At 39.1% G+C, this 16,478-nt stretch overlaps 1 protein-coding gene across 2 annotated transcripts in view; it reads right to left on the minus strand.

Moving 5' to 3' along the window:
* The window catches only part of COL21A1 (collagen type XXI alpha 1 chain), a 116,832-nt gene that overhangs the window by 64,498 nt on the left and 35,856 nt on the right, over positions 1 to 16,478 (minus strand). For both annotated transcript variants that reach the window (XM_054721961.1, XM_054721962.1), the window contains 2 exons: positions 4,016 to 4,069; positions 3,870 to 3,923 (listed from right to left, as the gene is read on the minus strand). In XM_054721961.1, coding sequence (XP_054577936.1) covers positions 3,870 to 3,923; positions 4,016 to 4,069 — 108 coding nt within the window. The remainder of the gene's footprint in view (positions 1 to 3,869; positions 3,924 to 4,015; positions 4,070 to 16,478) is intronic.

Here is a 16,478-nt window from a genome sequence, read left to right on the forward strand (position 1 = left end):
AACCTGTAACTGCTTTAAATCTCCCTCCCTTTTCCCCACAACACACACACACACACACACACACACACACACACACCACTGTTTGCGCTGTGATGCTTTCAGAAAACTACACAGGTAGATTATGGGTAGATTACTCTCTCTTTTGGAGAAAGAAAAAAAAAGTGGCAACTTTGCTAAACCAGTTCTATTTCTCCCTCCTATGTCACTAATGGCTTTGCTTTAATATTTTAAACTTTTTTGTTTTGCTTCAGAAACACTGCAAGAAGTAAAACTACTAACATACTAAGTTTAATATATCATTCCCTAACAACCTTTTTACCTCGATCCTTTGTTACTGTTCTCTCAAGGTATATATTGGAGTTCTTCGATCATGACCGAATTTATAATAAAAATCACGACAGCAGCACTTAATCTTTTGACTTTGGAAGCCCAGATAATGCACATAAGGGACTTATTTAAGTGGGAAAAGTCTCACTCATCACAAGATTCTTTGGTAGTGATGCTGAAGACAATGGGAAAATGAGGTCTTGAAGGAACCATTTAAATGTTAAGTGCTCTAACAAAGAAATTAAACAAAATGTATAATTTGTTCCATAATGATACCTTAGATATAATTAGTATATTGTATATCCTAAACCTAGAAAAACCAAGTCTGGATAGGTTAAAAAAGAAATTATTAATACTTCCTGTGTCTCCAGAACTGAATTTGCCATAAAAAGTTTCATACACTTTTCAAAAGCCATAAATAGATACCAGTTAACCAATACAACCCCAAATAAGTTTTAAAAAATATATTTCTCCACACAATTTAAATATGTTAGGTTTCCTTAAGGATGAGGACGTGTTTTGACATACTTAGGTTCCAGAGAATAGCTTTAAAGCATGTTATAAAATGAGTTACCAATTGAAGACCATTTGGTGGATTAAGTGTTCCTTTTGATTTGTAAACTCAGAGGAAAAAATATCCTGCAAAATCTATATACATTCAATTTGTCTGATATGTGAGGAACATGTTAAAGCACGTGAGAAATACATGTAATTTTAATTATTGTAAGCGAGAATCCCTGTTATGGGAGTTTTCAGAAGAAATCCACAGTGGAAACTGTTCTGGGAAATTTTCCTAATGGAGAACAGTATTGTGTGGAACAATCTTCCCAAAGCCACTGTGTAATGCCTGGAAGAAACATCTTGCCCTGCCACAAGTCAAGGCCACCTCAGAGGTATGATTTTAACAGTCCCATTTCTGAAAGTCAAGGAAATGTATTATGGAGAGAAAAAAAACACACACACACACACGCAAGGAAAAGTCATTAAGTAACTTACTAAATTACTTTAACTTGAGATAAAGAATTCTCTGAAGCCACGGAATGTGAGGCAGAATTTAAATGGTAGCACGAAGTGATTTTAGACCCCGATGACCGTGTCAAATCAGATTTATGCCCAAACAATGAATTTCAGAAAACAATCAATTCTGAATGAAATCATTACTGGATTGAAAACAGAGACCTTTGCATAAACATACATCTTAGTTATCTAACTCAATAAAAAGTATGGCTTTGTAAAATCCACATCCATCTACCATATTTTAAAGACAGCAAGATAACCCTAAACTATAGAGCAGTTAGAGATTTGATTAATTGAATTATTGTTATTCCTTTTTTTATTTTTACTTTTTTCCTTTATTTTTTTTAAAAAGGCACATCTATTCCCAAGAAAACTCACTCCAATTCTTTAAAGATGAATACAAAGCTTCCTTTCTATATTTTGTCTCTAAAACCCAGGTAAAAGGAAAAATTATTTTATTCATTCATCTATTCATAGATGCATTCATTCATACATGCATACATTTATGCATCCCCCAAATGCCCAAATCAGGCTATTTGTAAGAAACAGCAATGATCCTGTACTGAAGTTCTTCTCAGAACAGGTATCCTCCTGACCTTCCCAGAGGAATTCCCCATTCACCTGGAGAAGCACCAGCTGTCTCTCGGGATATAGAAAGAGCTAGGAAATATAAGACATCTCCCATTCCTGTGAGCCTGGCCTGCTCCCTGTCATCTCTTAAGATGCACCTCTGTAATTTAAAATGGGCAGAGAGCCCTAGCTGGTTTGGCTCAGTGGATAGAGCATCAGCATGTGGACTGAAGGGTCCCGGGTTCGATTCCAGGCAAGGGCACATGCCCTGGTTGTGGGCTCAATCCTCAGTGGGGGAGGAGGGTGCAGGAGGCAGATAATAAATAATTATCTCTCATAATTGATGTTGTTATCTCTCTTTCCCTTTCCCTTCCTCTCTGAAATCAATAAAAATATACTTTAAAAAAGTAAAAAACAAAAGGGGCTGAGATTGCTAAGTGGCTAAAAATATTCATAGAGGCTCAAGGCCACTCAGTAAACAAGAGGATTTTATACTGCTTCTCAGGAATTATATCAATTACTGCTGCTGCTCTACCTCCTGTAACTCTCCCCCTAATATAAAGCTGCCCTGATCTATTCCATCTCCTCTGTTTCTTTTGTAGTCACTAACCCTCCTGTTTACCCTGGTGACCACTCTAACCCATGTCTGCCCGTGACACGCCAGCCTACCCCATGCCACATCTCAACTGAACCAAGCTGCTTGATGAATAAAGCAGAACAACAAAACAACAAGCATTTATTTAAGAAGAAACCTGTACCAGGAACCATACTAAGTATTCTTTATACATTATCTCACTTAAGTCTTCACAAAAGCCTATAAAGAAATCTCCATTGCGTCAATGAAGAAAGTAAGAGTCAAAGACATTATTAAGTAACGTGTCTAAGATCAAACAGCTTGAAGTGATCTTCCAGCTTGAAAGTGGCAGATCCATTGGAGATCTGCCAGAGATCCATCCAATAAGAACAACCATAGAAACATAAAATAGATATAGTTTGCATCAGGGTTTCTCACATGTGGATGCTGTACACATTATTTTAAAAATATAATAATTTTGCCAAGATCGTAGTTAGAAAATTAATGCAGGTTTTTACCAGGAGCAAACAAAGAACTTAGAAATAAAATTGTGTTTTAGGAATTAAGCTAACAAATCAACATGGGGATATGAGCAAATACAAACAGGCATCTTGGATGTGGACCAGCTACCAGAGCCAGTAGGCCTTGACTGGATCCTTGGGAAGGTGTTAACTTATTGAATATATTTAAAGAACATGTACTTCAAGGAAAGTCAGCAGTTCTAATGTTGTCTGTACCCACTGAAACTTGAGAAGTTCAGTAAAGCTAAGCCAATTATCTATTATGGAGATGAACATGTGGATATTGAACTATCTGTGGCTAACAGGGGACATATTACATTCATATAATTTTCTCCCTTCTAAGAGAGTAGCTTGCTCCCACCCCCCAGAGCTTAACCACAGGAGAGAATATGGAACCAGGATAAAGCCAGTAACTGTTCCATTTTACAGTGGTCATCAAGTAAAAACCACTTTCATCTAGTAATAAAAGCTTTAAATTTTTTTAAATATAGTTTATTAATTTCAGAGAGGAAGGGAGAGAATGAGAGGGAGAGAAACATCAATGATGAGAGAGAATCACTGATCAGCTGCTTCCTGCATGGCTCCTCCTGGGGATCGAGCCTGCAACCTGGGCATGTGGCATGACTGAGAATCGACTGTGACCTCCTGGTTCATAGGTCAGTGCTCAACCACTGAGCCACACCTACCGAGCGGTAATAAAAGCTTCATTAGCCAATGGCCACTGACAAATTTCTGAAGCCACAAATCTTTGAATTCGCCAAGGTGATCACTATTGAATGGGATTCATCATAGGTAACAACATCCTTATCTTCTTTGAGTGACTAAAACAACTGGACATATTTGTGTGTGGATGTGTTTACCTTTTCACCATCTCTCCCTGGTTCTCCTTTGTAACCTGGTAGTCCTCGTGCTCCCTAAATTAACCACAAAATAAAATTCTGTTAGTTATGGTTTTATGGCTCACTAGAAATAGTATTTCTAAAATATGCATAAACAGGTCACATACTTGTATTCCTGGGGATCCTGGAACACCTGGTGATCCTGAGATTCCCTGATATCCCTAAAGAAAAGTGAAGAATAAATAATTAACATTCCAGCACATTCCCAAAGAGCAGCCCTCCATTTCAGGATTCACGCCTGTCTCAAGTTTCTCACACCTAAGACTCCACTTAGTTAAGAAATCAAAATAATAAAGTGTCAAATGCTTAATAAGGAATTCATATCCTTCAGCTTTTAAGAAAAAGGTCTTAAATATCTCAAGATTAATAAAAATACTCAGAAATGCTTCAATTAAAAGGAAGCCTTTGGGATCAGAATATAAAGCCAATGTTCACAGCCTCTAAACAAATGTACTGCACATTAGAAACATATTCAACACATTCAGGAGAAAACACCTAAAATTGGAGGATTAAACAAATGTAATATATTTTTAAACTTCCTGAATTAATGGCCATCCGAGCTAATCCCTAGAATAAATTAAACCTGATGAATGTTATCCCTTAGAATAAGTCTATAACAGCCTTTGGAATGCTCATTTTAGAAAGCTGCTATGTTATCCCCAAGAATATGGCTGTGACATGTGTCCCCCACCTCCCAAGGCTGAGCTGTCTGCTGAGGCCATGGTCCACTTTCATCTCTACTTCTTCTTACACATCCCTCCAGAAACTGGACCCTTGGTAAAACAGCACATCTTTTTCAGACAGGGGGATCTCTTCATTCTTCACTTAGTACATGGGGATTAAACTCCCAAACAAACTTCCAGGCCCTGAACATTTATCTAGGTTCTCAGGGTCAATGTCAGGTTGACCTGGACCACTGGCACCTGCAAACACATTTACCTCTCTTATTCAGATTCCAGTTTTCTCCCACTCTATTCATATTCCATCTTTCTCAGACCTTACTGTTTGGACACAGCTTTCTTTTGTCAATAGTATTAACACAGATCTCATTCATGTTTCAATCACATTTTCATTCTTAAACCCAAAAGCTTTATTTTCATGTAGCTCCTCATAGATATCTGCTCTGGTCTTTGTAGTCACCCAATTACTTGTCAATACCTTTTCAGCTGCAATTTTAGAGACATCATAACTACCTGCTTTTTCAGTCCCATTTCCAAATATTTCTTTTACTACTCTTTGCTAGCTCTAACAACAACAACAATAGTGGTTGTCTCCAAAAGATCAGTCACAGATTATAGTTTTTCTCTTTTTATATACACTTGCATTTCTTATTTTGTAAAATGCTCTCAGTTACTCCCTGAATGATGATGACTCCATCATTTCTATCACTAACCATCATCCTTTCCGTCATACCCCATTCAGATTTCACAGAGTATATCATTATGCTTTAGTCAGGATTTCTCTCAACTCCCTTTGCCGGATCCTTAAACATTTTACTTCACCAGTGAGTGAGAATCATAAGCAACCTTCCATACTCCATCCGAAACAACCAGCGATTCTCAAACCCGCCATAGGCTCTCTGGGCGGGCACTGTCTCTGTGTCCCCTTGCGAAGAGGAACCAGATCTAATTCATTTCTGTATTTCCAGCATGAAATAGAGCGTTTGGCACATTTTCTGTTTATCAAACATTGGAAGAAGTCACCTTCAAGTCATCCACACGGCACACAAGAGCGAAATATCTCCTCCCCTGAGGAACCATGTTATGTTTGTGCTCTTTACTAATTGAAACTTTAGTAATGCCATGTGGTTCATGTTCTCAGGATCAGTCAAAAGAAAGAAGTCAACCTACACAGAGTTTGCTCAGCTGTATATCTGTACCACTCTGGTTATCACTGAATCTCCTTCCCTCACCACTTTGGAATCAGAGAGGCCTAGAATTGAATTTCAATTCTATCACTGTTGGCACACGCCACATAGAACTAGGTTACTTATGAATGCCACCACCGAGGCTGTCCTTCAGATTCTTCAGAATCTTGCATGCACTCTCTGGACAGTCTGACATAACTTGTAATAGGCTGTTGTAATTGGGATAAATAATAATAGCAATGATTTATATACACAACTTGTCATGTTCCAAACTAATAAATTCACTTAATCTTCACAACCACCCTTTAATGCAGCCTTATCTCCATTTTAATATGAGGACACCAAAGCACAGCAGGTTAAGTGAGTGCCTAGAGGAAAGACATATTCATAAAATTCTCTAAAAGAAAGTTACCATGGAGATTAGCTATTTATCAAAATGATTGGTCATCTGCAAAGTTCACATTTACTGAATTATTTTCTCTCACATTTTTTCAAAAGTTAAGCCAAATGTCATATCTGCTTTATTACTTTTTTCAGAAAGTTAATCTTTTGGAGAAGATCAAAAACTGCCATGCTATCTCTTCTCTTCGAAGAAGTTAATGCATTTTTATAGAGAGAACGCATGACATTTTAGTGAATTAAAGTAACATGAAGATGACCCAGAATGTGTTTTCAGCTCACCTCTGACTCATAATGTGACCTCAGACAGAGAAATCAAATCCCCAGATCCAGGGACAACACAATGAAGTGGAAAGACAATGAATTTTGAAATTGGAAAAGACCTTGGGTTGAATTTTTGCTCCTCCCTTTCTATGGGATTTTGGCAAAGTCACTTTGCCCAGTTAAACCTCAGTTTTTTACCATAAATCAAGATACTAATGCCCACTTTACTTCGGAAAAGAAACACGGTGTTATGGGTGAAAATGTCTGGCAGATGACAGTATCTCAATAAATATTTCTTTCTTTTCTTAGAATCAATGATTATTGTATAATCCTATGAGAACACTTATGGAGAATGTTATTCTGTAGTCTTAATAGCCACCATTAATGCATGGGGAATGGCAGGTCTAGTCATCATCATGATTTAACCATTTTGCAACATTCATACGTATCTAATCCTGAACATGTGAACAAGGCCTCAGTGTATTTTACAATGGCTCTGTTGGTTTTGATTTTGGAAGAACTGCAATAAAGGAATAGTAACTGCTTCCCAAAATACGAGAACCAAGCTACTGTTGTTCATTTTTTCTTAACTTACAATGAGACAATGTCTTAAAAACTTAAGTTGTATAAAGAAATTCAAAGATTATTTTAGAAGCTACAGGAAGCATGATTGGTAATAAAATAAAAAAAACAAAACCACATCCAAGGTGGGGAAATCCCAGGGCAAAACACCAGAAAAAATTAGATTAAATTCAGAAAAAAAGTTTGGACTAAAAACCAGGAAAATAAAGGTTAACAGGGAGGACTATCATAACAGAGAACAATTTCCAAGATGAGCAAGAAATAAAACGTTGACTCATAGCAGGGCACACTAAAACAAACAAACAAAAAATGCCCTGAAACAGGAAAAATTAGAAGCTTTTCATAGTTTACTGAGTTTTTATTTTCCCAAATACACAAGTTTCTGTGTTGTACACTGTAACTTTCACACGATCTTTGACTGCTTAATACTTGTCAACATTAATTTTACCATTTTGCAATTATTAGTAGATCCAAATATCCACACTACCCCATCTGCAAGATTTCTGACAGTATTTAAGTTTTTCCCATGTTCAGAAAAAGTTTCTCTGTAGATGAGTCATTTTATAGGAAAAAAATATTCTCACTGCCAAATTGTAGGGTTGAAGTATACAAAGTCAATTTACTTTTCTTCCATGATTCATAGTTGCCATGCTCCAGGAAAGATATATAGTTTTGAAATGGAAATTGGTAATAAAATCATCAAATGTGCTAGGGTCAAAATGTCTAGTGAGCCCAATTCTAATCATTATATAGTATTTTAAGTAGTGAGAAGGTTTCCTTTAAATACTCTAAACTTAAAAATGAGTATAAAAATCCAAAGAAATTATTTGGAATATCACTTTTATTTTTAAAATGTATGAATGTAATTTAGAGTTTATTTTATTTCATAATTTTCTTCAAAGTTTTCCAAAATTCCAACAGATACTCTTAGGTACATAGCCAGGGTAACTAGGTAACCAAAATCAAGTGTCTACTTTTAATGTCCACTGTGGAATCTTCTAATCATTGGTGGACTTTATAGCTATATACAACTAAATTCGAAGAATATTCATGAATCTGTGTGTGTGTGTGTGTGTGTGTGTATAATAGTATATATATATTTATATATATTTAATACAGAAATCTATATATCAATATATATATTTAATACAGAAACTAGTTTACCATCTAACCCAACTATTCATCAAATAGTTGAACTATTTAACTTGTATTACTTGACTAACAGATCACATGAATGTATATAAAATTACACCTGAGCTAAGTTCTAAGAAAGAACTGTGATGCTATGGGAGATGAAGAGTAGATAGTCAAGCCCTAGCCGATTTGGCTCAGTGGATAGAGCATTGGCCCGCAGAATGAAGGGTCCTGGGTTCGATTCCGGTCAAGGGCATGTACCGCAGTTGCAGACTAGATCCCCGCATGCGGGAGGCAACCAGTTGATGTGTCTCTCTCACATCAATGTTTCTCTCTCTTTGTTTCTCCCCCTCCTTTCCACTGTCTCGGAGAATCAATGGAAAAATATCCTTGGGTGAGGATTAACAACAACAACAAAGTAGACAGTCCAAGTTAAGCTTTCTGAAGACCTGAGCTCAAAGGAACACTAAGGAAAGCACAACACATAAGAGGAAGCCCTTCAAAGTGCTAGGTGGCATGATAGGATGAGCCATATCCCTGGAGATGAAAGAAGAGATGTATGTATGCATACTGCACACAGACTGGAATGACAGAATGGAGGTTATGTACACAGCTTGTGGGTCTTATGAAGGACTTTGATCTTAATCCAAGCCATTAAATTAGGTATCACACAATTAGACTTGAGCTTTAAAGAGATCACTTTCACACTGTGGAGGACATATTAAAGGGAGCAAGAAAAAGTATGAAGATCATATGGGAGGCTCCTGAAGGGAAGAGATAATGGTAGGGAGAATCTGAATCCATTCAAGGTGTAGTCTAACCTGATGATGGGTTACAGAAGGTGAGGAATTTGGAAATGTGGAATGATGTCCAGGATTTAGGCTTGTGCAGTGGATGGCTGATCAATATCACTGATTGAGGGAAGGACTCTGGGGGAAAATATAGTTTAATTGATTGCAAAATAGGAAGTAATACAAAATGTTAAAAATATTTTTATGAGCTAAGACCGTGGTCGGCAAACTGCGGCTCGAGAGCCACATATGGCTCTTTGGCCCCTTGAGTGTGGCTCTTCCACAAAATACCACAGCCTGGGCGAGTCTATTTTGAAGTGGCATTAGAAGAAGTTTAAGTATAAAAAATTTGGCTCTCAAAAGAAATTTCAATCGTTGTACTGTTGATATTTGGCTCTGTTGGCTAATGAGTTTGCCGACCACTGAGCTAAGACAAATGATTTATATTTGACAATGAGAAACTCTATGCTTCTATGAGGGAAGAACTTTAAATTAAAGCAAACTACATTTACTATAAATGAAATTTAAACTAAATCTAATCCTCCTTCCCTTAGATAAAGGTGGATGGTTGATAAATACAAAGCAACATCAGCCACTTTTCATTCATAATTAGTTTTAAGCTAAGCTCATGAAAGAATAACATTGTCTACTTTTGGCAAATAATCTCTGCAGATATAGTTCAGTTCTTAGATTCACAGAATTTAATTAAATTTAGGTAAATTAACTTGTTCCCCAAGGAAGTTTACACTTAAAGTTATACCAAGCTTATTTCAAAAGAAGAATGCATACTAAGTTTATTTCAAAAGAAAAATACACAACTTTTTAATATAAGAGATACCATTTTCCATAATTCTTACTTCTCAACCTAAATTTCTAGTAATTATGCTTTATATTCAAAAGGAGGTGACTAATAACTAACCCCATTTCCTCTCTTGCTGCTCTGCAATAATTTTCCCATAGTACTTACCATCATCTGATATTACTTATTTTTAAGTTATTATTGTGAATGTATTATCTGTTTCTCCCCCGTGGGGTGTGAGCTTCAATAAAGCAGGAGTTTTGTCTATTTTGTTTGCTGCTACATTTCCTTAGCCTAGAAGAGTGCCAGGAACAGTGACATACCCAACAAATATTATGTATATGACCAGATGAATGAAAGAATAAAAAAATAAGCAAACAGACATAGAAATAGTGGTGGGCAAAAGTAGGTTTACAATGGTAATACAACTAAATAATACAATAATTAATAAATAATAATGTAAGAATAAATTTTATGTTTCATGTACTCATGACTATAAACCTACTTTTGCCCACTCCTGTACTTATTGAGTCTAGCTGGTCACTAATGCTAAGGGCTCTAAAAATAATCATAGAAACAACCCTGCATTCAAGAGATTACAATCAAAGGAAGACACACTATACACATGAATTTATCTTTAAAATCATAAATACTAGATGTGGAATCAAACAATTCCTTGAATAATTTAATTAAATACACAAATAACATTAGTACATATATGATGTCTGTGTATACATCATTATTGTCTATACTATCTATAACATATAAAATATAAGTAATCTATTTAAGAAGCATATGCGATAAATTTGGAAAGATCCATATACGAGATTTATATAAGGGGAGTGCTGGAGAATAATGACTTAGCTAGTCAACTAAGTGTTGTCTAGGAAAGCTTTAAGAAAGAAGTAAATAAGATTTTATTACAGAAAAGGAAGATAAACTGTCCAAGTGTAGAATAGTTCATTCGAGGCAAATGGCCCATATTTTAGTGTATGAGTGTGACTCTCATGAGGGTGTGTGTGTGTGTGCTTTATAGGAGTGGGAGACACTGAGATAATAAACACTTTTGCTAAGGAACCCAAATTGAGGTGAAGTGAGAGTCCAGATAGTAACTGCTCTTTCTAGAAGGATGTTTTTTATACACTTCATAATTAAGCTTCCTCTTGTGATTCCCCTTTCCAAGCCAAATAATAGCCATGGCTTTGGCTTTTGTCCTAATGTATTCCAGTTTCCAGGTCTTTAATCTTCATGGCTCTCAGCCTTAAAGTTCCCACAGCTCTTAAACTGTGGAGTCCACAATTGGCACATTTTCAGTTAAGAGCCTGGAAAGAGAAAAGCATAAAAATCTTGTCTCGTGGGTCCTATTGTTCTACTACTAATTATTCACCCCCTGTCAAGCATACTCTGCAAGCCTCAGTACTAGTCTCCCCTACCCCCTTTCCTCTGATTCTCTACCATCATTATTGAGTATTTTAAAACAGTATCTCTTGTTTGGATTACACCTGAAGTTCAGTAAATCCTCCCCCATAGCTGTTTTCTGAGTTCTGTTATCTCTTCTGAATGAAATCCAGACCCTACACATCCCTAAAGTGTTGTATCCTAAACCAAGTCCAAAAGCAGGACTGTCATCTTTCTTAATATAGACATTATATGTTTACTAATGATGCCAAAAGTTACATCATCCTTTTAGGCATCCCCATCACATATGTTGATCCCTTTTCACCAAGGTTAAATTTAAATAACATCTCCCAGACAAATAAGAGCCATATGTTTACTCCAGTTGAATTTCACTGTGCTAAAATAGTCATTCTCCAAGTTTGTCAAAATTTTTTGGACCTTCATATCATCCCAAACACCAAAGCAAATTACAAAAATAAAATCAAGAATTTAAAATTCTTAAAAAACATTAGAAAAGAAAATGAATATTAAGTATCTTGAGCTCCCCAAAACAAAAAACACTGGAAGAAACTACAAGAGAAAAATATTTGTGGGAAAATATTACATGTTTTAAAAGTAAAAACATAATTATAAACCAAAGAAATAGAAGAAATATTTACAATAGATAGATAAAAGGATGAATTCTCTTCATGCATAAGAAGTTCTTCTTAATTGATATATAAAGTACTATAAAAATTTGTTTAAAAAAATGAAAAATACTTCACAAAAAGGGAACTCACCACATGTCAGACTTCAATATTCAACTACCACTGAAAATTTCTACTTGACCATCTAACATAAAAAATTAATATATCCAAACCAAACTCCTGGTTTCTCTTGCCCAATTTTCTCTATCCCATCCTTCTACATCTTATTGGAGTTTCCTTTGACTTTTCTCCAAAATTTACATCCAATACATCAGCCAATCCTGTCAGCTCTAAATTCAAAATATCCCCAGACTGTGAGTAGTAGTTCTCTTCACCTCACTACTACCATCTGGCCCCCATCATCTCCCTCCTGGGTTATTTCAAGAGCCTTCTGACTGATCTCATTGCTTTTGCCCTTATCACCCTAAAATTTATTCTCAACTCAAAAGTCAGAGTAATTCCTTTCTGAAATAAGTTTTATCACATCGATCATTGGCTCAGGACCCTACAATGGCTCTTGAGTTCACCCCAACTGAAAGCCAAAGTCATCACAATGGCCCAAAGAAATGAACTCCATGTCTTCTCCTTTCTCCCTCCTACTTATACAGCTTCATCCCCTACTAGTCCCGTCCCTACCCCTATTTTTTTATTCATGGTTTGATAAAGTCATGTAACTCTGAAATTCCCCATCTGTGCTGACTACCACTTCTATAAGGTTTAACCCTCCATAGTAAGCTGGCCAGCTTTGGAACCTATAGACCACTCAGGGGCACACTGAGGAAGGCGGGGATGGGGGCGGGGGGAGGAGTGTTGCATCTCTAAGTGTGACCTACTCTTAAATCTATTGGTCCTGAGTCACTTCTTAAGGCCAGTGATAAGAACAATCATCTCCAGAATTCTGTAGCTTTGTCTAACTTACCTTTCTTAGCAAATATGGTGGCCTTCATGGAATCTTAGAAAATCAGTCTGGAGAAAACCTGGATCTCCTCTGCGTTATATTCCCATTTTCCAGATTAAGAAACAGGGGGCCCTCAGTAGCAAAGCAATGTTTAAAAGCAAAGCAGAGGGCAAAACAGCCACAGATCTCTCCACCTACCAGCTAAGGCTTTGATTTCAGTAAAGTACTTTACTTCCTAAAGAGTTATTAATAATGATGGAAAACAGACAGAAGTGAGCATTGTAAAAATATCAACTTCTACAAAATCTTAAAATAGTCCTATTATATGTTTCCACATATGGCCTCCTTCTAAAAAAAAATCAGTGTTGTGTCTTTTTTTTTTTTTTAATCCTCACCTGAGGATATTTTTCCATTGATCTTTCAGAGAGAGTGGAAGAGAGAGGGAAATACAGAGAGAAACATCGATGTGAGAGAAACACAAGGATTGGTTGCCTCCTGCACGGCCCCGACCAGGGCCCAGGCTGGGGAGGAGCCTGCAACCAAGGTATGGGCCCTTGACCAGAATCGAACCCGGGACCCTTTGGTCCATAAGCTGCCACTCTATCCACTGAGCCAAACTGGCTAGGGCCGGTGTTGTGTCTTTAATAGTTGTTCTACTCTGATTACCTAGCAGGACAGATAAATATTTCCTTGCCTCTCTTTTTATAATGATAAAAGAGTAAAATATGTTCAAACACTGTGCCGATAGAAGTTATTTAACTGATGGAGAAATGAGAAACGAGTGGAAGGATTTGAAAATAGCTCTTTAATTTTTGTTGAAGGCATTTTCCTTATGAAAATTAGTATTTCTCCAGAGTGGAATAATTTACTATTTAAAGCTTTGGTTGACTTGGCCTGGTTATAATGAGAGAGTCAAATTGCTTATTGAGGGGGGTTGCACAGAACTAAATCCAAACAAAGCAGAATTCCCTTCGAATTGTTCCATCCAAGTTTCCTTGGTCCAGATGGCTTCGATCGCCAGCCAGAGGCTCCACCCACACCTTCCCACTCCCGCTGCGCGCTGGCCCTGGACACACACTAATGACCCTCAGCTGTTCTGGCTCCCAGGCTCACTTTCTCTTCCTGCCTGGCCACCCAATCTCCTATCTCCTGCAGAGAGACAGAAACTGGGGGACAGGGGGGGATTTAAGAAAAAAGTCATGCCTCTGGGTAAACAGAATTTGGGTTAGTGTATCAGTTTTCTCTTGCTGCTACACCAAATTACCCCAAACATAGTGGCTTAAAACCATACAGACTTACAGTTCTGCAGATCAGAAGTCCAAAAATGGTTCTTAGGAAGCTAAACTCATAGTGTCAGGGGCTGCATTCCTTCCAGAGGTTCTAGGGGAGAACCTGTTCCTTCCCTTTCCCAGTTTCTAGAGCTGCCTCACTTTGATCTCTGCTTCCATCAGCGCGTTTCCTTCTCTGACTCTGATACTCCTGCCTCCCACTTATAAGGAACCTTGTCATTACACTGGACCACTCAGATAAACCAGGATAATGCCTGCATGTTTAGATGCTTAATTTAATAATGCATGCAAAGTCCCTTTTGCCATGCAAGGTACCATATTAGCATGTCTTTAAGATCAGAATGTTACCATTATTCTATCTACCACAGTTGTTTAGTTCTTTCTTTAGCATCAGATATCATCTAACAGCATCTAACGTCTAATATTTCCTAACATCTAATACCAAATACTACATAGCTACCTCTATATCTGTAATAATAAAAGGGTAATATGTTAATTAGACCGGACACCATTCCGGATGTCCTTCCAGACAAAGCCGGGGCCAGAGAGAAGCCTGGGTCCCAGGTGCCAGAGGGAAGCTGGCGCCGGCAGCCGGGGGAAGGAAGGCCTACTCTTGCATGAATTTCGTGCATCAGGCCTCTAGTCTATACATAAAATCACATACACATACACGAAAACATGTACATATATTGAAGATAATGAGACAATATGTCTATGATAGCTTAAATAAGACTCAGAGCAATATCCATGATTATTGTATCAGGCTAATTGCAACAAATTTCCAGCACTTTCATTCATGGCAAGATATTGATAAAGAGAAAAAAAAAATGAAGCAAACTAGAACTGATAGCCTGTGAAAGGCCTGCTCCCCACTTATCTCCAAATACTGCCCAAGACTTTTCACCACTGAGAAAAACAAAAACCCAAATAAGTTAGCAGTGCCGGGTTGTTGTGAGGTGCCAGCAGATGACACCCCAGCCTGGGAAGTGTATCTGCTTTTGGAGTTGGCACAGCATGCAGCTGCCAGGAACAGAAAGGGTACGTCCCAGGGAAGGGGTCTCCAGCCAAAGGAAGGCTCCTCTTTAAAAAACTCATCTCCTCCATTGTGATTAGGTCAGAACCCACACAGGACCTGAGGCAGCATCTTTGGTGGGATTAGGAGTTGCAGGGAGGGAATGCAACAGGTTCACGTGACTCTCAGTTCAAGTGAGAAAGGGATGGATTATAAGAGACACTGCCAGGCTAATGCTGGAGATGAGAGGAGTTAAGGATAAAGGTAAAAGGGACATGTTGGGTTTGGAATCTACTCATTTTATTCTATTCAAAATAGAAGCAGTCTGATACATGTCACCCTATTTTCTGAACTACACCACCTTGCTATTTCTGTACTTATTGGCTTGGTTCTCTAGCCCATATGAAGGTTTAACTAATATTTTTATCCAGGATGAACTGGAACCAATGCTTTCCAACTACCAAAGGATTTTCTTTCTGCAGAGATCTCAAATATCCAAAATCATCATTCTCCTCCTCTTCCTCCTCCTCCTCCTCCTCCTCCGCCTCCCCCTCCTCCTCCTCCTCCTCCTCCTCCTATCCTGGTTTTTCTAGCCTTCTCCGTAATGAATCTCGATCATTACTCCTCAGCCCCAGTCACCCAGCTCCTCGGCCCAAGTCTCCCAGCTCCTCGGCCCCAAGCACCCAGCTCCTCGGCCCCATTACCCAGCTCCTCAGCCCCATTACCCAGCTCCTCAGCACCAAGCACCCACCTCCTCAGCCCCAGTCACCCAGCTCCTCAGCCCCAAGCACCCAGCTCCTCAGCCCCATTACCCAGCTCCTCAGCCCCAGTCACCCAGCTCCTCGGCCCCAGTCACCCAGCTCCTCGGCCCCAGTCACCCAGCTCCTCGGCCCCAAGCACCCAGCTCCTCGGCCCCAGTCACCCAGCTCCTCAGCCCCAAGCACCCAGCTCCTCAGCCCCATTACCAAGCTCCTCAGCCTCAAGCACCCAGCTCCTCAGCCCCAGTCACCCAGCTCCTCAGCCCCAGTCACCCAGCTCCTCAGCCTCAAGCACCCAGCTCCTCAGCCCCAAGTACCCAGCTCCTCAGCCCCATTACCCAGCTCCTCGGCCCCAAGCACCCAGCTCCTCGGCCCCAAGCACCCAGCTCCTCAGCCCCAAGCACCCAGCCCTAGTCACCCAGCTCCTCAGCCCCAGTCACCCAGCTCCTTAGCCCCAGTCACCCAGCTCCTCAGCCTGAAGCACCCAGCTCCTCAGCCCTAGTCACCCAGCTCCTCGGCCCCAAGCACCCAGCTCCTCGGCCCCAAGCACCCAGCTCCTCAGCCCCATTACCCAGCTCCTCAGCCCCAGTCACCCAGCTCCTCGGCCCCAGTCACCCAGCTCCTCGGCCCCAGTCACCCAGCTCCTCGGCCCCAGTCACCCAGCTCCTCGGCCCCATTACCCAGCTCCTCAGC

The sequence above is a fragment of the Eptesicus fuscus genome, chromosome 10, assembly GCF_027574615.1.
Source record: "Eptesicus fuscus isolate TK198812 chromosome 10, DD_ASM_mEF_20220401, whole genome shotgun sequence".
Taxonomy (NCBI): Eukaryota; Metazoa; Chordata; class Mammalia; order Chiroptera; family Vespertilionidae; genus Eptesicus; species Eptesicus fuscus.